General features: G+C 38.6%; 4 protein-coding genes and 1 long non-coding RNA gene across 13 annotated transcripts; 3 read left to right on the top strand and 2 right to left on the bottom strand.

Moving 5' to 3' along the window:
* Window positions 1-11: 11 nt before the first annotated feature.
* Window positions 12-2393, top strand: APP-BP1 (Nedd8-activating enzyme E1 regulatory subunit APP-BP1). Its single transcript, XM_018005994.2, has 6 exons — window positions 12-168; window positions 223-387; window positions 441-1086; window positions 1147-1480; window positions 1781-2029; window positions 2093-2393. Exons 1-6 carry the CDS (start codon window positions 98-100, stop codon window positions 2203-2205), a joined length of 1578 nt encoding a protein of 525 aa, XP_017861483.1. The 5' UTR covers window positions 12-97; the 3' UTR covers window positions 2206-2393.
* On the bottom strand, window positions 2092-12778 carry dpr20 (defective proboscis extension response 20). Of its 2 annotated transcripts, none has more exons than XM_018005972.2 (8): window positions 12268-12778; window positions 8739-9587; window positions 5594-6350; window positions 4510-4624; window positions 3622-3847; window positions 3383-3560; window positions 3185-3321; window positions 2092-3125 (listed from the first exon to the last, which is right to left on the bottom strand). In XM_018005972.2, the coding sequence occupies exons 2-8, from the start codon at window positions 9235-9237 to the stop codon at window positions 2995-2997; spliced, it is 2043 nt and encodes a 680-aa protein (XP_017861461.1). In that variant the 5' UTR covers window positions 9238-9587; window positions 12268-12778; the 3' UTR covers window positions 2092-2994. The 2 variants fall into 2 exon arrangements, with proteins under 2 accessions (XP_017861461.1, XP_089323883.1); XM_089467757.1 differs by having other exon boundaries at window positions 12352-12778.
* A 536-nt stretch (window positions 12779-13314) lies between these two features.
* LOC108612909 (uncharacterized) lies at window positions 13315-19637 on the top strand. 8 transcript variants are annotated; one of them, XM_089466550.1, is made up of 7 exons: window positions 13315-13433; window positions 13701-13841; window positions 15438-16012; window positions 16075-16255; window positions 16476-17129; window positions 17335-17538; window positions 17628-19637. In XM_089466550.1, the coding sequence occupies exons 3-7, from the start codon at window positions 15517-15519 to the stop codon at window positions 18331-18333; spliced, it is 2241 nt and encodes a 746-aa protein (XP_089322676.1). In that variant the 5' UTR covers window positions 13315-13433; window positions 13701-13841; window positions 15438-15516; the 3' UTR covers window positions 18334-19637. The 8 variants fall into 8 exon arrangements, with proteins under 8 accessions (XP_089322676.1, XP_089322673.1, XP_017861460.1 ...); XM_089466552.1 differs by having other exon boundaries at window positions 13338-13433; window positions 13710-13841; XM_089466551.1 differs by having other exon boundaries at window positions 13340-13408.
* Window positions 19638-19896: 259 nt separating this feature from the next.
* QIL1 (MICOS complex subunit MIC13 homolog QIL1) lies at window positions 19897-20793 on the top strand. Its single transcript, XM_018006016.2, has 2 exons — window positions 19897-20064; window positions 20149-20793. The coding sequence occupies exons 1-2, from the start codon at window positions 20054-20056 to the stop codon at window positions 20516-20518; spliced, it is 381 nt and encodes a 126-aa protein (XP_017861505.1). The 5' UTR covers window positions 19897-20053; the 3' UTR covers window positions 20519-20793.
* LOC149269139 (uncharacterized) lies at window positions 20556-25201 on the bottom strand. Its single transcript, XR_016269635.1, has 2 exons — window positions 23018-25201; window positions 20556-22893 (listed from the first exon to the last, which is right to left on the bottom strand). It is a non-coding gene; the product is annotated as an uncharacterized LOC149269139 (long non-coding RNA).
* Between the last annotated feature and the right edge of the window lie 839 nt (window positions 25202-26040).

Here is a 26040-nt window from a genome sequence, read left to right as displayed (position 1 = left end):
TCCGAGTTTCTTGTTTGTTTCTTTTTATCGATAACTACGATTGCGAATCGTAGTGTTTTCAAACACTTGCAAACTTTTTTTGCTACCGGCTTGAAAAATGTCTTCGCCTGCACCTCCAAAGTCACCTGAATTGTCAGATAAAAGCAAAAAATATGATAGACAAATCAGGTAAGTCTGTTAAAGTTCCAAAACAAAGTGATTATTGTAAAATGGCATCAACAGGCTGTGGGGCGATCACGGGCAGGCATTACTAGAGGCAGCCACAATTTGCGTGGTAAACGTGACGGCTGTCGGCTGTGAGACAGCAAAGGGACTCGTCTTGCCGGGCATTGGAGGCTTCACTGTGGCTGATGGCAGCACTGTCAAGGAAGAGGACTTGGGCAATAAGTAAGGCAGTGATAGATTTTAATTCTTTGGAGTATTTTAAAGCTGGAGAATAGCTTTTTTCTAGATAATAGCTTCCTCGGTAAATCGAAAGCATTTGCTTGCAAACAGCTGCTACAGGAGCTCAACCCAGATGTCATTGGAGATTATGTAGATGAAAGCGTTGACTATATCTTGGCAAACCGTCCAAATTTCTTTGATAGCTTTGATCTGGTGATTGCCTCGAATCTCAACGAACAGTCACTTTTACAGCTTGCGAACCGACTGTGGGAGTCCAATGTACCGCTCGTCTATTGCCGCTCACTTGGCATGCTGGGCTCTATACGTCTGCAAATCAAGGAACATTGCATTGTAGAAACTCATCCCGATAATCGTCAGTTTGATTTGCGCCTAGAGCAGCCATTTCAAGCATTGCGTGATCATTTGGAATCAACAGAAGTTACGAGTAAGGTGCCCTGGCTTCTTGTGCTGTACAAATATCTAAAAGCTTGGCAGAAAGAGCATGGAGCCGGGCGACTTGCGCCTGGCAGTTACAAGGAGAAGACTCAACTGCGCGATGCAATCAAAGCCGACATGCAGAAGGATGAGGAGAACTACGAAGAGGCTATAAAGGCAGTTAATACTGCATTTGGGGCTGGAATGGTGCCAAGCAACCTCAAGGCCATATTCGACGACGATGCCTGTGAGCAGTTACACAAAAAGGTAAACCATCCAATCTTCAGGGGCTCACAGCAAATAATAATAATTTCGCTTTCGTAACAGAACGATGTCTTTTGGATAATGGCCAAGGCACTAAAGCATTTTGTAGTGGAGGAAAATAAGGGCTATTTACCCCTGCCAGGCGTCTTGCCCGATATGACGGCCAACACAGACTCATATATAGCATTGCAGCAAATCTATCACCAACAGGCGCTGCATGATGCCGATCAAGTGTACCACAAATGCCAGGAATATCTGAAGCAGCTGTCACTGCCAGCGGACAGCATAGACGATCGCACTGTGCGTTTGCTATGTCGTGAGGCTGCAGGACTGTCTGTGATTCGTGGCACCCGCATTGCCGATGAATATGAGAAGAACTGTCGCCTGCTACCACTGGGTAGGTGTTTATATAGTAAAAAGCATATCTCGCCAATAACTGTTGATAGTTTCTCAATGCCTGCAATGAAGTCTCTGAGAAAAAAATCAAAGAGCAAACGATGGCATCGACGAGTTCCAAGTCTTTCGTATATGTATTGTATAAGAGAGTTGTGTCAACTTGTAACCCTCTCTAACCGATGATCATGTAAAGAGAGTCAAACACGAGCAGAACCGAAGTCTTTGAAACGCTCAACTGTTATTTGCAAACTATCGCACAAATATATAAATTCCTTTAGTATTATATTTTATTGCTTTGCAGTGGAGGACAATGAACTGCAGGGCACTTTGACCGCCTACAATTTCGCTCTGCGGGCATATGAGCGTTTCCTAAGCGAGTGCGGAAGCATACCCGGTGAGTGCTCCGTGGAACAGGATATTGTGCGACTAAAGAGCATCACCAGCAAAATGCTCAATGACTTGGGCTTGCATGTGACCATCAGCGATGATGTGTTGCACGAAATATGCCGCTACGGCGGCGCCGAGCTGCATGCTGTGTCCGCTTTTATTGGTAAATCAAATGCTATAGTAGATAATCTGTTTAATTTATTAATCAACCTGATTTTGCTTGCAGGAGGTTGTGCTGCACAGGAGGTGATCAAGATAATTACGAAACAATACAAGCCAATCGATAATACATTTATCTATAATGCTATTAGCACTGAAAGTGTTACGTTACAGTTGTAAAGAAATTCCTTAAAAATGGTTGAGATTTTTAAATTAAATTGAAAAACTTACCGCATTTGATATACAAAAAATAAGAAACTCGTTTCCCAATCATTGGGTAATTTTATATTTATTAATCATATGACGGCTTATGTCCTAGATATTGTAAGCATTAAATTACACATGTTTATGCTGTGGTATCCTTTGAATAGTACTATGTATGTGTGTGGGTATTGGGACTTACAATATGCACGTACGCTATTTATAGTTGCCCCGACCGCATTCAATCCTTTTGCATTCATCATCATGTTATCTTACATTCCTGTATTTTATTTATTTATTTGATTTGGTTGTCTTTCTTGTATTTTAATTTATCATATGCGGCTTCGAAATTCGTTGGCATCATTTGCGCCACACGCAAATCGCTGACTTATTTAGTAACATTAAATTTATGTGCGCTTTTACATGTACAAATCGATGCTAACCAATATCAAACGAATAAATGAATAATACACTTCATCATTTTACTAGGCATTCACTTATAGTATACTTGCTTATAACAACAATTCAGTTTATTTATTTGAACTTATTTCGTTTTAATTTAAACTTAGTTTTTAGTTATTTCTAATAACTTCTCGCTATGTGTTTGTCTATACAAAAATCTTTACAATTAATTAACAAAAATGTACATAAGAAGACTACCAGGTGAACAATTTATGCCTATATCATATTCATTCATTTATTTATATATAACACACATATACATATATACCATATATATGTCTGTATAGTTAGGCGACCTTGTTAACTTTACCTGGATGTAAACACGGTTGTGCTGGCGATCCAGCGCAGCAGCAGTAGAAAATACAGTCCAATTATATATTGCCAGTTGGCATGTGCACCACCGGCACCACCATGATGCAGCTCAGCGAAACTTTCGCCTAAGTGGAGTAAGGGTATAACAAAGATTTATTTCATTTGTATAGTCATCTATACTTACCATTTAGTACGTGCACCACTATGGTAAAATTTTGATATTCGCTAATGGAACAGGTGTAATTGCCCGAGTCGGCCTTATGAATCTTAGCGATGGATAAGGTGGAATTCGCCCCATCTTCCATCAGTTCAGTTTTAACACTAGGAGTAGAGGAATTTCACATGATATATGGGTAATTTACGATCTTTATTCGATAGCTACCTAACTCCACCTCGTGTTACATCATAGTTGAGCACATTATCGCTATGTTTCCAATATACAACGGAGCTGGTCATGGCCACATTTCGCACCACGCAGGACAGCTGCAGTGTGGAATCTATTTCATAGTATTTCTCCTGCAATGGATCTCCGTATTCATCCACAATCATCACCTTCGGAGCTGCGAAACAAGTCAATATTGAAATCAAGTAAATTTTCATTTGTTTCTTTGTATTTCTTACCATTTACATGCAAATTAATTTGGATAACGCGGGGCGGATGTGTTGAGATCTGGCATTCATATGTCGCCTCATCGTCTTTTTTGACATTGATGATTTTCAGACGCCAATTGTTGGGATATTGAAATTCCATTTTATAGCGCTTATCACCGGTGTAGGCGTTCAGGCCCACAGTTAGCAAGTCCAGAGCATTCTCCTCGTTCTGCGCACTGCGACGCACCCAGGAGACCTGTCAAGGGCAATTTCTTGTAATTTGTTGTCTATAATCGCATTCATTCTATTACATTGCTGGCTACTTAAGCTTACATTATTTATGAGAATTGCATTGAGGGGCGGTAATGTTGAGGCATTGAATTATTGTGTACATACATTGAGAGGATTATTGAGTAAGTTAACAATCATCGGTTCTCTCTGTCTCTCGCTCTACCCCCTCTTTTTCCCACTCATTCTTTCTATCTTACTCTTTCGCTCTTTCTTTCTCGCTGTCTAACTCTCATTCAATCTCTCCCGCTCTCTCTCTCTCTCTTCCTCTCTGTTGACTCTTTTCTCACTTCGCTCTGTTTATGTCTATGTCTTATTTTTCTCATTTCTTGTTTATTTTTTTTTCTCTTTTCTAATTTCTCTCTGACTATTTCCCAATTACATGCGCTCTCTCTCTATTGGTCCCGCATTTCATATTTTATATCTACTGCCCTTCTATGTGAGTCTCATGGAATTTAAGCTTCTGCTTTTTCTTACACAACTGGCTAAGCTTAAGTAACTGCAAGTTTTATAGTATATTCTCGCATGATGTCATAAATTTATAAGCAGCACTGCTCCATTTGACATATCTCAGAGCCTTAAACTTGTTTCGTAAAGCTAGACGAGTTTATAGTAAGTGGCTATGCTTACAGTCTTATCTTGCAGCAATGAAATTCTGCAATTTAAATGAATGCTGCTACCCGCCTGAACAGTCATATTTGTTGGTTGTCCGACGCGTTGCACGTCCTCGAAATGGGGCCCATATCTGTAAGGAAACCGAGCATATGTGATGTAAGTAAAAGGTAAACACATGTATATATTTATGTATGTATGTATATGTGTGTAGTGTGCATTTTTATTGGTCAGCAGGTGTATGTAAGTAAGCCTACACAGACACATGCTCCCGTTGGTCTGTGCGTTCTTATGCTTAATGTTTATTGCTTGTAGCGAAAGTCTTAAAAACTTAAGTTTTCAAAATGTTTTACACAGCAACCCAAACGACCTTCAGTTAACTGCTGCTCCTCAGTATGGGTGGGTGGAGCATCGATGGTGTGTGTGTTCCACAATTATATGGTTGAACTATTGCATAAAGTCTATTTACAGTTAAACTATTAAGCAAATTATTGATTTGCGGTGTAATTAGGGTAAGCTACAGAAACTATAACCTATAATTTAAAAGTTTGCCTAATAGAGCTGAACGGAAAAACTTTTAGAATATATAAAGTTAAGTATACATTTTTCTTGTAGATTACGGATAATCATATGGTTATATAAAATCCATTTGGAGCATAAAAATAATATAAGGAACACATTAAAAATAAGAATAGTTATATTCAGTTTTATTTTAGAGGCAAATATTATAATTGTGCTTGAAGATGAATGCTGGAAATTATTTTCTCCAGATGTTATATTAAATATTTATATATAAACCTACATTAATTTAAGATTTGGTTTTTGGTATTATTCAAACATGACTTCATAAAACATACTAAAAGTATTATAACAAAAAAATCGAGCTCTAAAAATTATAATTAATATGCCTATACATATGTGTAATTATATATTACTCGGTAAATTTATATATAAATTTTGCCAAGTTTTTGAGAATAAAACAAAAGCGTTAAGAAAACTTTCCAGACTTCAAAAACTCAAAGGAATTAAATCAAGTCATTTGACTTTCTTTTTTTTTCTGCCTCAGTTAACTTAATGGTAATATACTTTTCGCAAAACCCACCTCTGATCGTGATGATGATGTTTGTTGGATGCAGAGTGAGTATCAAAGATATAGTTGAGCATTGGTGCATCGGTTTTCTGCTGCTTGGGCAATATGTACTTGCTCTCGACCTTCTTGGCCGAGGTGCGCACATGGGTCTTGTTCGTTCCGGTCGCTGTGGCTAGGGTTGCGGCTACCAACGAGCCATTTGTAGCGACCTGTTGGCTCTCTGCATTAGTAGCTGCTGTGGGCGTGGCTGTTGCTGGAGCGTTTCCATTGACGCGCTGTGAGCCAATTTGCTGAAATGTGGCACCACCAGATGTGGCGCCACCCATGCTGATGGCATTCTTCTGGCTTGGTGCGTTCTTTTCGCGCTGCGCTGCAGCCCCAACGGCAGCTGGGGCTTTGGCTGTTGATGTTTGGTATGAACTAAGCTGCGATAAGGACAATAAATCTTGTGTTTTTGCATTCATTAGTTGTCTGCCAATGGATGCTGCGGCCGGCGTGGCTGCCGTTGCCGTTTTCGGTTCTGCTCTCTCATTTTGTTTCTCATTTGTTGTATTGTGCCAGTGCCGCTGTTCCATCTCCGTCTCCGTCTCCGTGTCCATCTCCGTCTCCGCCTGCGACTCCTGGCCCTGTTCCATGGCCATGACGTAATCCTCGGCCGACTTTTCAACGTCATCAGCATCGGCATCAAAGCCAATATCAGCCTCGACAGTGGCAGCAGCTGCTGCGGCTGCTCCCGCAGCGGCATAGGAATTATCGATTTCATTGGAATCTATGTCGCATAATGAAAGACAAGCAAAATTGAGTTTAAGGACATTTGGCCAACTAGTTTGATGAACAAATTACACGCTCTCTTTTGGCCGCATTGTTGTGACAGCTTTAAGCCGTATGCCAATGTTGAGTGAAATGATTTAGTTGGGACTGTATGATGTATTTGTCTATATATGTAGTACGATAGATCTTTTTAGTGTAGTGTAGTTGTTTAGCAAATTATAGTTGATATTTATTCAAGTTTAACCATTTTATTATGAAGATATGATGTGTTTTGTTTTTGAGTAGTTATAGAAAATATCTTTTCACACACCTATTCTTCCTTTTCTAATATGTTATTATTTTTTTTTTTTATTAAAATTTTCATTTGTATGTAAGCCTTACATATTTTCTACACTAGACTTAAGCAGGTCTTACTTGATATTTGCTTCATGTCTATAAAGAATGAGATCATATATGTCATATGAGATCTATATAACACTACAATATTCCATACAAATTTTTCATTTAAAAATTCAACTCCTCAAGAATTTTATCCCATCTTTCTGCAATGCAAATTCCCTACTCTTGGCCTTCCTTTCCATCTCTGGAGCACTTAACAAAAGCTTTCTAATTCTCAGCAATTTGTTTCTATTCAGGGTATTTAGTTTTCGTCACGCCCACTCATATCTTTGTTTCTGCATCTAACTGAGACTTGATTAATATGCTGTAATAAAGTTTCAGCATTGACGGGAACGTTTTTTTCTTTTCTTTTATTTTATTTTTTTGTTTTACTTGCTTTTTCGTGGGGGTCAACTGTGTTCGTGTTAGGTTAAAGCTGGCTACGATTTCGAGTATTTCCTAAGCTTTCAAAAAATTACTTTAGAGATTAATGACTCTATAAATAACAGGCTACACGTCAATGATCTTGCTTTAGTTCAGGTCAGGTTATTTCTTGCCTCCTTTATTTATGATGCGTGTTTAACACATAATAGCCGGGAAACATATAATAGAACCTGGTAACAATTGCTAACTGCTTGCAGCAGGTGTTTGTTTTATTTAAGCGAGCCAAATTGGAGCTCTTAAAAGTATGCTACTTGTTATACGCTCTTCGGATTCATTAAAGATTCATTATTGCAGCAAAACCTTTAGCAAAGTTTTGGTTTCGATAGACTAAAGTTTCAAGCATGCCTTAACTATGGCATAGTTAGTTGGGAGTTGAGTAGCGGGGGCGTGGCAGCTTGTTAGCAATTAGCAGATGTTAAAGGATTTGAGTTTGTAGTTTAATTAGGCTGGAGTAAGTGCCTAGGTGAGTGTTAATAGTTGCAATGAAACGTTTATAAACCTGAATCAAACAGAATTGTTGGAAATTCATTTATATGCATATTTTCATTATTCTTAAGCACTTAACTTATGGTTGGACCATGAAGGGTCTGAAACTGCCAACCATTATAAGTCTTAATTAAACAAAATTGATCGAACTTGTATATAATTATGACTTTTATTTCGCACTCAGTCTATTGTTAATATAAAAGAGTCTGAAATTGAATTGAAGCACAGGCTGAAGTCTAGACTGAAGTGCGTCTGTGGTAAATGAAGCATTCAGCTGTAACACTGATTAATGTCGATCTACTTTGCCTTTATATATTGTTAATGAAAGACCTCATAGTTAATTTGATTGTTTGACTGAGGTACTTTGACTCTTCAGAACTAGATTGTATTGAACTGCAACCTGCGGATTCCAGATCCCTCCTATCTGGCACGAAAAAATACAAAAAGTCCCCGTTCGGGTGGGCCTCAAGTTGCAAATCGAAAGTGATTTTATTGCAATACGCAAGCTGAGTGTGATGAGAGTGCTCCAACAATTTAATTCTTTTACTTCCCTTGCAGATGAAGAAATTCAAATGCCTTAACAGCGATTATGGGGAATTGACTTGCTGTGGCAGTCATCCAAGGATTAAAAGGCTGACTTCCAATCTTGCATGAGACAGTCAATTCAATTCCTTATGACTTTATTTATTTTTAGCATTTAACATCTGCTTTCTCAGGCAATTTAGGATATCCTGAACTTTAAAGAGTTTCCTGCTCATCACATCCTGCTCATCAATTAGCAACTGAAGCTTAAATTTAAAAAATGGAAAACTGTATTTTCTAGTTTAGTGATATTCTATGCACAGCCAGCAAATGAAGCTGGAGAGTGGAGAATATCCGATACAAAATGACAATGGTATTCCCAGCAGTTTAAAGTTTAGAAAGCTGGTGCCTCCGCCTAAATAAACCTGCTATCACATGCCTCTCGTTCCCATGAATATGTACACAACACAGGTAGCTTTGCAGGTGGTTGGTGGTGCAATTAGCAGTTGACAATCTATGGATGGCCACAGAAATAGAGTTGGTATATGTTGCTTACCGTAGCCAGCACGTAACGTGGTTGCCAGCTGCAGGGTGTGTGCGGGTGCGGGTGTGTGTGTGCTTAATTGAAATCCAGGTGTTGTCATTGTTGCAGCTGCAGCTGCAGCAGCAGCAGCAGCAACTATTGCTGCCTCCGCACTGACAGCAGCCGCAGCCAGCATCGAAGAATCGTAGTCTGTGGGCAACTCCTCCAAACGAAGGCGAGCGGGTTGGCCGTGGGTCAGGGCCATCGCCTGGGCCTGCAGCAAACCACTGCCCATGGCACTAGCGGTGCAAACGATGCTTGTTGTTAGTATAAATAATTGTATTAAATTGCAAATGAAACATTCAGTTTGGCGTGTTGTCGCACTAGTTGTTGTTGTCGCTGTCGTCGTGGTTGTTGTTGTTGTTGTTGCTGTTGTTGTGGTTGTCGCCTGAAGCGCTTGTTGTTTCGTTAGGGTTTTAATGCGTGTTGTTGTTGTTGTTGTTGCTGCTGCTGTCGTTGCACTTAAACGCATTTTGTATTCGTGAATTCCTGCGTGGAATTTGCCTTAACTAAAACACATTTCACAAACTGCATTTGAGCTCGTTGTTTTTTATACCACTTCGCCCTTGCTGCGCCACTTAATGCAATTGTTATTGTTATTGTTATTGTTTTTTGTAGTTTGTAGTTTTCAGTTTTCAGTTTTTAGTTGTTTAAATTGGTTTTGGTGTTTTGTTACATTTACATTTGTGGCTTGGATTGTGTTTTGGATTTTTAATAGCATTTACATAATTGAAAATTGTTAATTTATTAAGCATTTCTTTTGTAATTCAATTAAAATGTTTGATTTGTGGCTGTTAGTTTTAGTTAAATATTGGTTTATGCCTGAAATTAATTACAAAAAAAAAATTAAAATTTCAAATAAAATTGATTTGCGTATAACGGTGATGTGTCTGTTATGTTTTGCGAGTGACCCAAATAGAAGTTTTCTACAACAGGCAGCCAGACTGACTGACAGACAGACGAACAGACATGTGTTCGACTTGCCATGACAGCAAAGCCTCTTTACCATAAACTATTTTCTGTTTCATTTTTTTTTGGCCGCTTCTTTTATGCTGCATATAAATAAATATATATATATGAGTGTGTTATGCTTTCATTCGACATATGTATTTACATTTAGCTCACATTACACAAGCAACATAAAAGCTAAACAAAAAACACAATTAAGAACATTTTGGTTAGGCTCTTACGACTGCATAATACATAACCATAAAGCATACTCAAATATATATAAAGAACTGATGTTTGTCACGTAAATCTCTTGATAGTTTGCATAATGATCTGTATCTGTATCTGTATCTGTATCTGTATCTGTATCTGTATCTGTATCTGTATCTGTATCTGTATCTGTATCTGTATCTGTATCTGTATCTGTATCTGTATCTGTTATCTGTATCTGTTCTGTATCTGTATCTGTATCGGTATCTGTATCTGTATCTGTATCTGTCATCTGTATCTGTATCCTGTATCTGTAATCTATCGTATCTGTATCGGTATCTGTATCTTGTATCTGTATCTGTATCTGTATCTGTATCTGTAGCTTGTATCGGTATCTGTATCTGTATTGTATCTGACTGTATCTGTATCTGTCATATGTACTGTATCTGTATCTATCTGTATCTGTATCTGTATCTGTATGCTGTATCTGTTAATCTGTATCTGGTATCTGTATCTGTATCTGTATCTGTATCTGTACTCTGTATCTGTATCTGAGCGTATCTGTTATCTGTATCTGTATCTGTTATCTGTATCTGTATCTGTATCTGTATCCTGTATCTGTAATCTTGTATCTGTATCTGTAATCTGTATCTGTATCTGTATCTGTATCTGTATCTGGTATCCTGTATCTGTATCTGTATCTGTATCTGTATCTGTATCTGTATCTGTATGTAGCTGGATCGTAGCGATCTGTATCTGTATCTGGTATCTGTATCTGTATCTGTAGCTGTTATCTGTATCTGTATCTGTATCTGTATCTGTATCTGTATCTGTATCTGTATCTGTATCTGTATCTGTATCTGTATCTGTATCTGTATCTGTATCTGTATCTGTATCTGTATCTGTATCTGTATCTGTATCTGTATCTGTATCTGTATCTGTATCTGTATCTGTATCTGTATCTGTATCTGTATCTGTATCTGTATCTGTATCTGTATCTGTATCTGTATCTGTATCTGTATCTGTATCTGTATCTGTATCTGTATCTGTATCTGTATCTGTATCTGTATCTGTATCTGTATCTGTATCTGTATCTGTATCTGTATCTGTATCTGTATCTGTATCTGTATCTGTATCTGTATCTGTATCTGTATCTGTATCTGTATCTGTATCTGTATCTGTATCTGTATCTGTATCTGTATCTGTATCTGTATCTGTATCTGTATCTGTATCTGTATCTGTATCTGTATCTGTATCTGTATCTGTATCTGTATCTGTATTTTTATCTATATTTGTATTTAATCTATATCCGTAGAGTAATGTATCCGCTAATCTTCCTTTATCTATCTATCTATCTATAGTTATTCTACCTACAGATCGAAATATCTGAATATCAATCTGTATGTATTGATCAGTTTATAAGAACTAAACACACGGTATTCTTTTTAGAAATAGTATTAGATAGTATTAGTATTTATATTCTATTAAATTAAATTAGTATTAAATTCTAAAAAGTTGAACAAACACAAGTTCCATTTTGTCCATCTAAAATAGAAGATACCTTGATTTTGCATTTTCAATGGGTTCAGAGTATAAATACATATTCAACAATTCAAGAAGCTACCTACACAAATAGACAAAAGGCAAAGAGGCACTCACAAATACTAGATGGACCTTGCATAAAAGCCAATAAGCTCATCTACGAAACTCTTCTAAACAAACAATTGACAAGGCAGGCTGCATGTTGTTCCTGTTGAATTTGCATTCATTGCAAATGCTCGTAATATGCAAGCTATGCTGATTTATAAAAATCAACAGACATAAGGCAGCTGTCCACTCAGACGTAAACATAAAAAACCGCAAGCTATTTGACTCAATTTGCGATAAAAATAAAAAATTGAAAATATGTTCGAAGCAGTCAAGAGTATTAATGGCTTTCTAGACCGAAACGGGGATTTGTATGAGGTTTTTTTTAGCCATCTTCTTTTATTTTGATTTTATCTTTTTATATCTATAGTTACATATATACACGTTTATATATATAAGAGATAGCCGAGTGTCTTAAAGAAATAATTTCAATTTCACAAACGGCGCCCACAACAAATTTCCTGGAGGGCATAAAAAAAAGAAGCGCGACAGCAAATCCCCTTTATGAGCAACGCCCAAATCGCGTTCCGTTTTTTGTTTCGATTGTGTTTAAGCGCTTTGAATTTAACGGAACGGAATATTTTTACTGTTTAACTTGGCACAAATCACTTGACAACTATAGAATATTTAATATGTGTATTATTTTTTGTTAGTTTTATTTATTTTGGTTTGTTTGTATTTATTTTGTTGTTATTACATTTTGATGGCATGCACAACGAAATTTGCATATCCTTTGCACGACAAAACTTTCGTTAGAATATGAAATCACATGGTATATTACACGCAAGTTGACTTGATTTTCTTTTTGGTTTTCTATAAACGCCTCTGCCATTCGACTTGTAGTACGACGTTAAGATGTTCGTTGTTCCGTTCTTGTTCAAGCGTTTTATTTCAGCCGGAGCGTGTTTTGGTTGGGAACGTCAAGACGCCGTTACACTTCGTTTATGACTGTCCATCTACAGGCAGCCAAATCAGTTGGATTGTTGAATTTGAATTGTTGTTGACTTGCCGAACTCATCAAAACAGCGAAATCTCTGCCAATGCCTCGTTTACACGCTCGGCTCTCGACTGGGGTAGGTTGGAGCAACTGAAAGCTTCATTCGTTGAGTTTGCCTTGTGTTGAGTTTCGGTACTCCGAATTGGCTAGGGGTTGGGTGGTGAGTAATTTAGGTATAAAGTCGATAAAGCAGTGCATTCAAAGGGGCGGAAATGGTTTTTAAATATTTTAATTTTGTGAAATTTATTTGAATTACATTTTTGGTAGCATCAGTGCTTGGTTTTGTGAAAAATAAAAGTCGAATATAATTAAATATTGTTAACAATTTTGTACACTTTCAACTAAGACCTCTCTGATATCTTAAATCTGTGAAATATTTTAGGTTGCAACATTTATTCATATAAATAAAAAAGTATATATTTCTGCTCTCAAAAATAATTGAATGTATATAAAAAATCTAAAATATTTAAAAGAAATTCTATGAATAATATTTGAATTGTTATTTATATTTAAGGTAATTCCTTAAATACCTTTGCGGAGTAGTCTACGCAGCTTATACTGTTTATTTTATAAGTAAAATCAATTAACTTATACGTATAACAGCTACAAACTGCCCACAGATGGCGCCACTGGCAGTACGCACAATTTTTATGCCTTTACGCACTGTTTACAGAGCGCACTCAGATATCTCTCTCGTTTTTTCTCTCTAATACGCGCTCTCGATTTAGGCCAAATCTCCACCTGGTGCTGTTGTGACTTTTGTGTTATCAGAAATGCTTGGATGCTGGTCGGTGGCAGACGTCCTTCGTCCTTGACAGAGTTTGACCGCAGGCGAATGCCAGTCAGTTTGCTGCAAATAGTTTAAAGTGCGAAAACGTCTCGGTTGAATGAAAAAATTTAAAGTTTCGCTCACAATATACATACACACGGTGGCCAAGGCACGAAATGTGAAAAGAATCAAACAAAAGCGAATATCGGCCAAGTCTTAGTTTGTTTTTTTATATATATTTTTTATAATTAAGACAAAGCAGCTAACAAAAGACAACTGAAGCATTCTAATGAATACCTAAGTATACACACACACATACACATACACACACGCATACTTATCCACTTCAATGTGAAAAGAAAAGTTGTTTTAGGTCAAACAAAAGAACAAAAAAATAAAAAGAAAACTTCCAAACGTTCGCAAAAAAATCTGACAAAATGAAAATCTGTTGGAAAAGCGTTTAAGGCCGCCCAGGAAAATTAAGAATCAATTAAAGCTGAGACGCGTAAGTAATTAATTATGCATTAATGTGCGTGTGTATGCATGTATATATATATGTGTGTGTGTGTATGTTGTGATTCCTTGCTGTTGACAGTTATGTAAAGGTACGAGTGTTTAGAAAATGGTTTCACTCTGGCTACACTTATATCTCGTTCAATTTGCAGGTGTCTACAGAGCTCAAAGTGTCAGTCAGTCCGTCAGTCCGTCAGTCAGTCAGTCAGTCAGTCAGCCAGCTGCATGAAAAGCTTGTTATCAGATCCTTCAGCTGGCATCAGGCGCTCGCCTCCAGTTGGGATTTGTACTAATTGTGCGGATGCCTTGCCTACTCTGTGTGCATGTGTGTGTGTGCGAGTGTGCGTATATGTGTATGTGTTTGTGTTTTCCTACAAGTGGCTGCTGTTGTTGTTCTATAAGATCTGTTTGCAGCTATTCTTGGCTTCTTGGCACTGACATTGTTGTTGTTATTGTTGACTCTTGTCTTGTTGTGTGCACAATTAGTTCACTGTACACACACACACACATGCACTCACATGGCGCATACTTGAACTGCGCTCTCTCTAAACAGCCCCAAGTCACACATAGATGACCTCACTGTACATTACACAAACAACAGGTGGATGTGGCAAGTCTTAACAATTGTTTACTATTGGAAACCCTCTAGTGTCTAGAATTTGTGTTTTTAGTGCTGCCGAGAGAATAAGATATTCTTATTCATAGAAAGCTATGAGAAAAGGGCGGACTATTCTGGTATACCAACTAGTTGTATGGCCTGTAGTAATTAGGAGTGGTTTAAGCCATGTGAGCTTAGGGAATTTTCGTGGAATAAAGCTGAGGTAACTACATAGAATAAGAGCTAAATACACAGAAGTGAATGGCTTATCACTTTAATTGAAGTATGAGGATGTATCCTGAGGGAAGAGCTCAGGGCCCATATAAAGGGAAGTGAGTGGGAAAGATATAAAGAAGCATGTAAAGGAATATAGAAAATAGATAAGAAGAGTTCGGTATGTAGAAAGTATATTTATGTATATTATCAGAAAATTATTTAATATCTAAGGTAAGAACTAAATTATGGATTACCTTTAGATCTAAAGTTGCTTATGGTAAGCTCAGGATTTCTGGTGGATTGAATTATGATTAGAGCAGCTAAATTGTATATCCCAAATAGTTAAGCTCAAGGCAAAGTTCTTCCTGTTTTATGTTTACCTAATGTGGGGTGAAATCCTTTGTTGGTATATATAGGCTTCTATATCTCAGTAGAAATAACTTTTTAAAAACAATTAATTGGTAGTTTACTCAGATATTATTACTCAGATAGTTTACTCAGATATTTTACTCTAAATATTAAAATTTAAATACAAGTTATTCATTTATTTGATTCAATTTCAATTTATTTTCCTCGTCATTTTCTCAATATTCTCAATATACAAATTTGAATGACATTTTATAGAGCTTAAATATTAATCTCAAATTTTTGCCTTCTTTGCCATTCGAACTGACATGCTTCACCCTCTAGAATTGCTTGCCAAACAATCGACCTGATTGTCACATTCAGAAATTCTTGACTAGCTAATGGCTGCTTTTGTCGTTTGTCCTGCAGCGTTGCATCCGTTGATGAGGAGCTGGTGGTGCTGTGCTATAAATACACCACAGGGCGAGACGTCAATGTGGCTGTAAGAATGCCATCGCGTCGCAGCGGTGGTGTTGGCACCACAAGGCGCAAGCACTCGCTGGGCAACCTAAGACGAGCCCATCCGGCCTCGGGTGCCACATGGAATGTGCAGGTGGTGCGCGGCAAGATGTCCTCGAAGTGCTTGTGGCACGCGTGTCGAGCGCTAATCCTGGGCCTGGCCTTGATGCTGGTGGGCGCCGGCATGGCCACGCTTGGCTACTATGCGGATCATCTGTCGATGGGCTCAGAGCTGCGCGGCAATGTGACGGTGCGCGTGAAGAACGATCTGAAGGGCTTCCATTTGAACAATTTCGCCTATGTGGGACCCATTGTGATGGGCTTTGGCGGCTTCATTGTGGTGGCCTCCTGTGTGATGACCTTCGAGGCGCGAGACTCGGCGGCTAAGGTGGTGCCAGCCAGACTACGAGCCGGCGCCGGTAGCTGCAATAAAACGACCACACGCAGCAATCAGGGCAGCTCCGCCTCTCAGCGCCGAGGCATGGGTAAGTCCTGGACGTGGCTTTGAGGCTGCCACAGCTGCTCATGGCATCCTCATTTTCTGCAGGTGCTCAATATCAGTCAACGCGCTGGGATCAGCATTTCGGCGTTTTTCGCTCCTCGCCTGGCGACCCACATCAGCAGCTGCAGGCGGTGGCTGGTGCACCCAGCTCTGGTCAAACGCAGGCGCAGCCCTTCGATCGCGAAGCTCTCACCGCCGAGCTCATCAACTTCTCCAAGTCACTCAGGTACTTAGCGCTAAATGTTACTGTAAATAGAATTCTTTAGCCATTTGACATTCATGGAAGCATCGCATTGTGTAAATTTTGTATATAAGAAATTTGTAAATACTCGCAATTGGCTGCCTCATTGCATATCTCTTTCTCTCTCACACTCACACACAAACACACACACACACACACACACTCTCTCTCTGTGTTTCTGTCTGCTTTTGCATCCCATCATTAGCGCATCCGCACGCTTCTCGCCAAAGCTGCGTCGCCTCACGTTCACAGGTTCCGTGCCCGATTTGTCCACCATCCATGCAAACGCTCATCCAAACGCCTGCCTCGACACTAATCACTCCAATCTGTTCATGCCGCTGGAACAACAATTGCAACTGCAACAACTACAACAATTGCAACAACTGCACCTGCTACAACAACAACAATACTGCTGCAAACGGCATCATCATCATCATCGCCATCACCAACACAAACAACGCAAACAACAACAACAATCCTGCTCGAGCAGCAGCGTTCGCCGTGTGCGTCCAAGCCGCAGCTCGGCGGGCAGCGGCTCAGTGGGCTTGGCTGGGGGCATTGGCGGTGCCGGTGGCTCCAATGCACGCCTCATCAGCAACTCATCCAGTTTGATCCAGCGCGCTACTAGGGAGCACTCCACCTGTACGCTGCTGCAGCCGCCTGCAGCGAGTCGCGTCTACTGGCAGGCCTCGTCCTTTGACGCCGGCATTGCGGCCACCCACAGCTCGGCCGGCAGCGAGAAGCGTGCCGAGCGTAATAAACGCTCGGATACGGCCAAGCGGCATGTGCTGGCGCGCCAGCGACCCATCGAGCACGAGGAGGCGGCGCGGGATCGCTGCAGTCCGCTGGGACACAGGCGGTAAGTGCAGTTTACAACACTATATACACTATGCAAGAGCTGACCAACACTGTTAGTGGCTACAAAGAAGCTTTAAAAGTATAACAAAAGCTTTTAGAAGCCTAAAGTGGATTAGATTATAGGGCTATGATTCCTGCTAGCTCTCTGTTATTATGTGTTTTAAGCACATTTTCCTTCAACTTTTCCCACCATTCCCTTATTCCAGCAACTCTACCATGTCGGATTCTTCATACAGCGGCCGCTGGACGGCGCGTTGTGCTTCGGTGGCGAGTCGCACCTCGAGCATTGATTCACGGCGCGTTCAGGTGGATCTGCATAGTCCGGAAGTGCTGCCCAAGTCGATACTGCGCTCGCCCAAGCGCTACAGTTCCGGTCCCTCGGCAACGCCATCCGTTGATAAGGAGTTCCGGTAAGTGTTGCATTCTAATCATCAGCATCATCATCATCATCACAGACACAAAAGATTTGCCTAACTGTCTGCTCAACTATGCACAACAGCAGCCAATTGTCTGTGTGCTCAGAGCCGCCTCCCCCCGTGCGTCAACTGTCTGGACAATCGAGCATGGAGCCGGCTGTGCCGGAGGAGAGTGTGGAGATAATCGATGAGCGTATGCCCATGGAGTGTGTCAGCAACAGCAACAACAACAGCCTCTGCAATGTCTCCTACAACGAGATAACGGAGCTGGTGCATCACACACACAGCTTGCCGATGAAGAAACAGCGGCCCGACTTTCTGCCATTGGACAGCAGCGCAGATCCGAAACAGCATCAAGAGCAACAACAGCAGCAGCAGCAGCAGAAATCCAATCCATCGACGCTCTATAGAAGCAACAGCTCTCGACAGTTCTATCGACCGAAGCCGGCCATTGCCAAGGATCGGGATGATTCGGTATTCTATATACGCTCGCTGGAGCGCGGCGGCAGCTCTGCGAGCAACGATGAGCACATGTACGACTCGTTGAAGGTCATCAATGAGCGCCGTTCCACGCTGCTAAAGGCGGATTCACAGAGCTCGCTGGGCTCCGCGGAGCGTAAGCTAAGCAGCTTTTCGCTCAAAATGCCAGACATAACGGAGCGCGAGAATTCTATAGATATAGAGGAGGGACCTCCACCGCCTCTTCCGCCACCTCCGATCACAACGCAGCCCAAGTTGGCTGAAGACTCACCAAGAGAAGAGCTTGAGCAAATCCAAAACGCAACCTAAACAAATCGAGATTAATGTAGATAATTATAAATGTGTCTGCTGTATTGATAAGGTGTATTGAATATGTAGTAACCGCTAGCCAACGACAGTTACTTTAGCACAGATCTATTATTATGTAATGTTCGACGATAGATGCGATTTTTGATAAAAATGCAATCCAAATTGTGACACCGAAAATTGAATTTAAGTTTAGCATAGAAACCGTCTAAATACGATCTCAACAAAACTACAAATTCTTCCCTTCGTTTTCTATGAAAAAAACATCTAAAAAGAGTGTTAGCTGTGTTATATAACGATTCTAACTAACTACGTATTGTTATCTGTGTTGCCATAGGCGCTAATCGATGTATTGAAGAACATAAAAAACAAGCAAATAATAACTATTTTATATGTCTATGTGTTAAATTGTTAATGAACTAAAGAGGAAGGTAGAGTCGATAAATATTATATTGTTATAATTTCGATGAGCTTGTAATAAGTAAGCTCTACAAATCTATATCCTGTTTCCCGTTTCCTGTTTCCTCTATGTAAACTATCTAAAACAAATTTCATGGAATAGCTATTCGAAATTGTATATAAGATACTATGTAATAATGCAATCAGCTTACAAGCGAAGACTGATGTTTCGTAAATTTATGTTCTATACGAAGTTCTCAATGGAAAATGTCAATTTTTGTTCAAATACAATGAAAAGCAATAAGGAATTAGAAAAGTAATATATAAAGCACGGAGTGCATATGTGGGCAACGAAAAGCTGATCATAATTGCAAGGAACATATGAGCATATTATGTTAAAAAAAGTGTTCCACAAAACCCAAATATCACCAAAACTCTTGGTTTTCTACAGTTGCAAAGCCGAAATATTAAATAAATCAAACAGAAAAGAACTTTCATCCGAAGTAATTTCCACCAACGTAATTATTGATAATCATATATAATATTAATATTATGTGAAACATATATTTATATAAGTATATATATATATATGTATATATACTTATACACACATAAATATGTATTTTATATCTGAGTGTTAATTTATAAAACAAATTCGAACACAAAATATTTCTTAATCCATGTTTCTTATGAATGTGTTGAGTAAAACAAAACTTATTTATGAAGGAATTTATACTTATGAAAAAAAAAAAAACAAAAACAAAATGAAAACAAGAAAAAAAAAAACAGTAAGCTAAAATTAAAAAATAAAAATGTTATATGTACTCATTATTGATGTGCAACAAGTTTTATATCAACTGTTTATTGCATGAGACATCCACATTCATTAGAGATGCAAACAAATATTTATATTAATAAAAGGAATTATATATGTGTGTTAAAACGGATTTCATCTGTACTGATTTATACATCAAAGTCTATAGTTTTATAAATTGATCTTCAATGCGTGTTTTTTATTACAAATTTTCATAACGGAATTTTTAATTCGTTAAGTGTGGAGTATATTTTTATATGATTGTTAGCGGTGGAGCAGGCTGGGCTGCGGTTGGGTGTGGAGCGATTCTGTTATTTAACATAGCACTGGTAAACGCGATGTTAACTTGCACCCCGAATTGTTGTTGTCTTTGCCATACACACAATTTCGCTGAACTAATAGTTAATAGCAATCGACGATCTACGACCAGGCTTGGCCAAGTCTGGAAATAAAGAAACAATCTGCCCAACACGCTTCCCCTTCCGTAGCATATAAGCAAATAGCGACAGGATGGTAATTGGGTAAGTTGCAGCACATTGGCTTAGCGAAAATTACGTAACCTTCAAGCTAATCATTTGATTATTGTATTTATTTTTTCTGTAAAGACTCTTGGTACGCGGCGGCCTGGTCGCTGGCGCTGTCTACTACACCCGCCGTGCTGGCGTCTGGGGCAATACGGAACAAACGGATAAACTCTACAACGATGTTAAGGATCAGCTGAGGCCATATGTACAGAAGGCCAAGAAGCAGCTGCCGTTCGAGGTGCCACAGCTGCCGCGGGTGGGCGAAATGCGCTTCCTGGCCAAACACTATTACAACGAGGGCGTCAAGAACTCATTCCGATTTGTTTACATGTTGCCCTGCTATGCGGGCCGAGGCCTGAAGAAGGTGAAAGATACATTTGAAGAATTCGCCAAGTCACCAGCAATCGCGGCCAGCGAACACCAACAGCAGGTGCAGCCAGCGACAAAGTAGTCCAAGATGTGCTTTCCTTAGCCATTCGATAGAAGGCTGTTTTCATGTTAGTTCGTAGTTAGTCTATTGAATACACTATGTTTGTGTAACACTTTCCCACGAAACCAACTGTCAGAGCAGCTGCTGGCTCTGCTGGGAAAATCGAAGATGTCAAGAGCAAAAGTTTTGCTATAAAATACTACTTATTTACCTCTAATTGTGGAATACTTAAACGTATGTCGTTCGATCTTTTATGCTAGTAATAAACGATATTATGTTATAAACGCCTAAACAAAGCGTATTAAACATGATTTCATTTAAACTTACTAAAAAAAAAAACACACTTTCTTAACAGTTTGTATATATACATAGGTACATATATTTACATTGATGCATATATATTTTCAACTTGTACATCTGTACGTGTGCGCCACGTGATAAGCTTGTATTATTTAAACTGTTTTATGATAGCATTTCACGTTCGCTTAAACAGCAGATAAAAACGTCTGAGACATTGTTTTTGATTTACAACAAAGAAATGCACAGAAAATCATTTATTTGGCTTACACATACACGACTATCCATGATGACAATGTTAAAATAGTATCTCACTGGAAGCATAGTACCATGGCAGAGCAAGGTAAATCCCATGCGGTATCTAGAGGAAAATAATTACTCATAGCTCATTAAAGATATCGCCACAAAAAATTTAATTATTCATATATTTTAATAGAGAGATAATGCCGATGAATAATAAATTAAATTCCAACTAGACTAGAATAATTAGTTTTGATCTGATTAGCTGGCTTTTAATCAATCCGCTTAAATATTCTAGTTGTTTCTTTTGTTTGTTGAAGCGTTTAAATATTAGTGCTGTAAATATTGTGATGCTACAAGATTACTAATCAGTATAAGACAATGTAGATTGTTGTTAAACAATAGTTGGCTAGATGGAAAAAAGGAAAGAAGACATACAAAAAGTTCTAAATATATTTAAATAATATCAAATACAATAACTTGGCACATAATATGTGCACACAGCTATTCTGTTAGATAACGTAATCAACACATCCTAACAACCAACAAAAGTAACATACAGGTTAGTCTTTTCTCTAAGTATTTGCTCTAAGTAGTTCCTCTAAGTGTTTTCTTTAAGTTTTCCTTCCAAGTCATTCATCACAGTCTTTTCTGATAGTCTTCCTCTAATGGTTAGCTGACCGATCGTTAAATATTCACAGAGACTTCACTTCACTGTACGAATGACCTCCACCACGTCTGGGAGACTGAAGAAATGCTACAGCTGCTGCCCTTTATATAGGGCCACTTTCACTCAGACAATAAGTCGCTCTCAAATGTTGGGCCCGACGTCAGGTAGAGATCGTTGAAGTCGAACTCAAATTAACCAATGAGAGCACTCTCTGCTGCTACAAGCATTCTAGCTTCGTTTTACTCAAATATAAATACCAAATGAATACTGCTGCACACATACATATATACAACTTAAACTGGGTTGAGGCTGAATTAAATGTACGTTCAGATCTGAGGTAATAATATTGATATAAATAATATCAGTATAATATAATATGTTAACATTCATATAAAAGCTGTTGGTATTATTTATTAATTATTTACAGAAGTTTATAGATTGATTTATGATTTTTAAGGTTTGGTAATTTGAATAATAATTTATATTTAAAATACATATATTATAGACTCTTCTCTTTGACATGCAGACATGCCTGGGATGCCTATGAGCTCGAGCTTTTCTCTTTGAGCTAAGAGTTCTTTCTTGCTGCCTTTTACAACATAATCATATATCACCGTTAAACACACTTCGCACAGGTACAACAATCACAACATTGCGACAGGTTGAGCACGAAGCGTTGTTGCCGGCAAAACGTCATTCAACTGAGCGCATCTCAGTTGACCGACTGCCTGACTCATTGATTAAGCTGTGAGCTGTGAGTGTGTGAAGGCTGTCGTCGGTTTGGCATTTAAGAGATTATGAGCAATTACAGCTTTACAGCTTCCGTTTTGTTTTTCTTTCAGTTGGACCACTTGGTTCAGTGAGAAATAGATTACGCATACGCCGCATAGTCCAATTATCAGACTCGACTTTCTATGGCTTGTCGAGCAAATAAACCAAAGCTAACAAATCGTATTATACAAAACAGACGTCACATAGAAGCAAACGTGCGCCGCACACTGATAAGCGATAGCCATATAGCTATATAGCATATGTATTTGCACGGTAGCCGGATCCCTAATTGTGGCACACTTGAGTGCTGCCAAAAATAGCGATAAAAGCCCCGTTTAGGACAACAGTGGACAACGGTGTTTCCATGTAACGGTCACTGGTTTAATTTTAGCAAGCACTCCAGCCCAGTTCTGATTATCTGTGAACGAACGGGTGCAATATGTGAATTTTGATTTCAGTTAATTTGGTGTCTTTGTCACGTCTATTTATGGTATTTACTCATTCTATCTGGGCCGTTGGCTATTTTTATTATTACTATTTACCTGGCATACAAGTACTTTTTAATTAAGAAAATATTTATAACTTTTTGCCTTTGGCTTTGGCTTTGTTTTTATTTTTTATTTTTATTTATATTTTTGTTCTCGTTCTTTCTGCTTTGCTTGCCCAGTTAAGCGGCATCAAATACAAGTAACTGTCGTTGTCATCCTCCTCATCGCTGACAGGCAGCAGATAAAAATTTACTACTAGCTAGACACCCCGCCCCCCCGTCGGGCGCACCCAAGCAGTTAGTTGCGCTGTGAGTCATGCTATGGCAAAGATAATGTCTAGATCTTGGTACAGCATCTGCTCTGTGGTCATGACTGGGGCGGAAAAGTACAAAGCGTCGCTACGAATCGAATTAAATCACGTGTTAAGACGTAACGCAACAATTCCATTAAATTAATTTGTAAATAATTAAATTTGTTTCGGCAAGCACAAATGGCCAATATTTGCCATATTCGGCGACCCATAAAAAATAAAGCCAACAGCAGCAACCACATTACGTATCGAGAAAAGCAAATAAATAAATGCTTAACCTCTAAATTGGAGAAAACACGCATACGCCATGTTGTGCCGCCCCCACCCAAAGCGCAGAGACAACAAGCAACACCTCACAGACCCACAACGATCTTGAGGCCGTAAGGAGAGTAAATGTTGTATGAGAGTACACACACCTACACACACAGACTCACACATACGCGCACACACACTCCGGCAATGATAAGAGAATTTCTTTTTGACATTGCGCATGACGACACAAGAAAGCGTCTGATATTTAAATATATGTGTATATATATATATATGAGTGAAAAAAAAAAAATATATATATATTGTGTTTATTTACCTACGAGCGAACAATAATTAAAAATGCTTTCTTGTTTAGTTTAATTAAAGTTTTGATAAAGCAACAAAAATAAATAAATAATAAAAATATCCAGTTCACTTGGTCAATAAGCAAATTGACGTAGATTCAAAGTACAATATGCATACTAAATTGCTTAAAATAATTGAATATCTGTAGGAAATTGGAAGCAAAGCGGAACACTTTGAAAAGTGTGATTGTGCTTTATAGCGACGCCTCTGCTGCAACTGACTAACTAAAATATTTGTTGAAAACGCGTCCCAAACACATTTTATCTAACAGCTTGTGTTAGATTGTGTCTGCCGTTCAGTTGGCTTAAGCGCTTAAGTTTACGGTGTGGCCTAAGATGCTTCTGCTTTTATTTTAATGAAAAAAATAAAAAGTTTTTTTCTGGCTATTTGGCCGTATTTAAATTAATGTTATCTAATTGACGTGCGTCTTGTTGCGAAAAAATATGCAGGCACATTCATAGGAAGCGGTGCTATAAAAAAGTGTATGTAGTTAAGCTTAAGAGTGGATAGAATGAGCTGGAAAGCAAGCTCAAAGTGAAGAGAATAGATTAGAGGTTGTCAGTTAAGCCAATTACTCTTCATACATTGCTGTAATCTCTGAGCATGAAACGAGTCTCAACTGCTGTTTAACGTGAGTTTGTAGAGTGCAGCACCTTCGGCAGATCACCCTTGGCTTGATGTTCCGAGTAAAACTCTTTCTCTGCGCAACTAGATGAGTCGACGCTCTCAGGAAGAGTTAAATATAGAGAGTTGCTCTAAATCAAAACTAATGAAAAACCTCTTAAGCTTTTACCTTCTTCTTCATCTAGGTAGACTGGATTATCACTTGAGTCATAAAAATAATATATTTGACACTCAACATTTTTTTTTAGTTTCTGGAAAGCTCTTCAAACTTTTCGTTTATCTAGCTTTTATACTGGATTGATTATCTTGTTAAGTACAAATAGGAATTCTGCTTGCATCGAATCTCTAGCCAGCGACTAGATAAACCCCGCCAAATGCCACATCTTAGTATTAGTTTTTGTCTATTACCTAAGTCTGGCCTGGCAATTGAATTCCAGCTATAAATAGAATTTCAAATTAAGCTTGAAGCATCAGCTTAGCCATCGACTAGATAAACCAAGACAACTGGCAATTATAATTTGGCTCTGCAGCCCTTTAGCGGCTGCATATCTAGCTACCTCATCAGAGCTTAAGTTTGTCTGCCATTTAATTAAAATTGAATTTATAATTCGTTTAAGATATTGCCATTTGAGTATTCAATGTCTAGGCAAAACTAAAACTAAAAAAAAAAAAAAAAAAAAAAAAAAAAAAAAAAATCAATTAAACAAACAGCTCACAGTCGCAAGACGCGATCTTGATTCAGGCTTTCAGCTACTGTCGCATCCAAATGAAAAAGTTATTAACTCACTCTTGTTTTTGTTATTGGCCATTTGTGATATTCAATTATTGTCACACATATTTCTATGTCACGTCGCGGATCGCAATTTCGTTGTTGTTGTTGTTACTGTTGTTATTGTTGCTTATTGATTTGCCCATACAATAGCGTTATGAGGGCGACCTTTAAGCATAAGCCGGCTGGCAGCATCGTAAACAAAAAAGTTTGTTCAACCAATCAAAAAAATCGCATAATCGATGATTGTTCTTCAACAATTGGAAGCTGATAAGACTTAAACAGTCTACAAAAGTTTATTGAACTGCATCAACAAGTTATATAATTAATTTATATGCTACGCTCCATAATTAATGTGCTCAAATCATGTGCGATTCGTACAATTTGTTTAAGCAACAACAGCGTAGCGTGTGCCTTGGGCAAATATTACAAACTGAAGCAAGCTAATCGCTTAATTACAATTCGATGCGAAACACCTGAACACACAGATGCATACACGCTCACACACACACAGGCACTCTGTCTCTGCTTCAGCTCTACGATGTGTGTATGCTAATGCTGCAACTGTCCAAATGCAGCTTCAGTTTGCACATTTGCTGATTGTTGATGTGCATTAATTATAAAATATTTGTATTATTTATTTGCGTTGAGTAGAACGCATTTCCAAGATTTCGACCGGTTTTATACAATAAATGTCTATATACTATATATATTCATATACTTATGTAATGCTTCCGATATCTGTTGCTGTAGATATTA

This window comes from Drosophila arizonae, chromosome 4, assembly GCF_054131065.1.
Source record: "Drosophila arizonae isolate 15081-1271.41 chromosome 4, UAZ_ARI_1.0, whole genome shotgun sequence".
NCBI classification, from domain to species: domain Eukaryota; kingdom Metazoa; phylum Arthropoda; class Insecta; order Diptera; family Drosophilidae; genus Drosophila; species Drosophila arizonae.
The sequence above is the reverse complement of the archived record's forward strand: the minus strand, read 5'-3'. Positions and strand labels throughout refer to the sequence as shown.

Excerpts from the sequence above, each read along its gene's own strand:
- APP-BP1 (XM_018005994.2), top strand. The coding sequence starts at position 98 with ATGTCTTCGCCTGCACCTCCAAAGTCACCTGAATTGTCAGATAAAAGC. Across the intron at positions 169-222 it reads AAATATGATAGACAAATCAG|GCTGTGGGGCGATCACGGGC; the intron begins GTAAGTCTGTTA and ends TGGCATCAACAG. Across the intron at positions 1,481-1,780 it reads CTGTCGCCTGCTACCACTGG|TGGAGGACAATGAACTGCAG; the intron begins GTAGGTGTTTAT and ends ATTGCTTTGCAG.
- dpr20 (XM_018005972.2), bottom strand. The coding sequence starts at position 9,237 with ATGCGTTTAAGTGCAACGACAGCAGCAGCAACAACAACAACAACAACA. Across the intron at positions 4,625-5,593 it reads CATCATCATCACGATCAGAG|ATATGGGCCCCATTTCGAGG; the intron begins GTGGGTTTTGCG and ends GTTTCCTTACAG. Across the intron at positions 3,561-3,621 it reads AATTAATTTGCATGTAAATG|CTCCGAAGGTGATGATTGTG; the intron begins GTAAGAAATACA and ends CTTGTTTCGCAG.
- LOC108612909 (XM_089466550.1), top strand. The coding sequence starts at position 15,517 with ATGCCATCGCGTCGCAGCGGTGGTGTTGGCACCACAAGGCGCAAGCAC. Across the intron at positions 16,013-16,074 it reads CTCTCAGCGCCGAGGCATGG|GTGCTCAATATCAGTCAACG; the intron begins GTAAGTCCTGGA and ends CATTTTCTGCAG. Across the intron at positions 17,539-17,627 it reads TCCGTTGATAAGGAGTTCCG|CAGCCAATTGTCTGTGTGCT; the intron begins GTAAGTGTTGCA and ends TATGCACAACAG.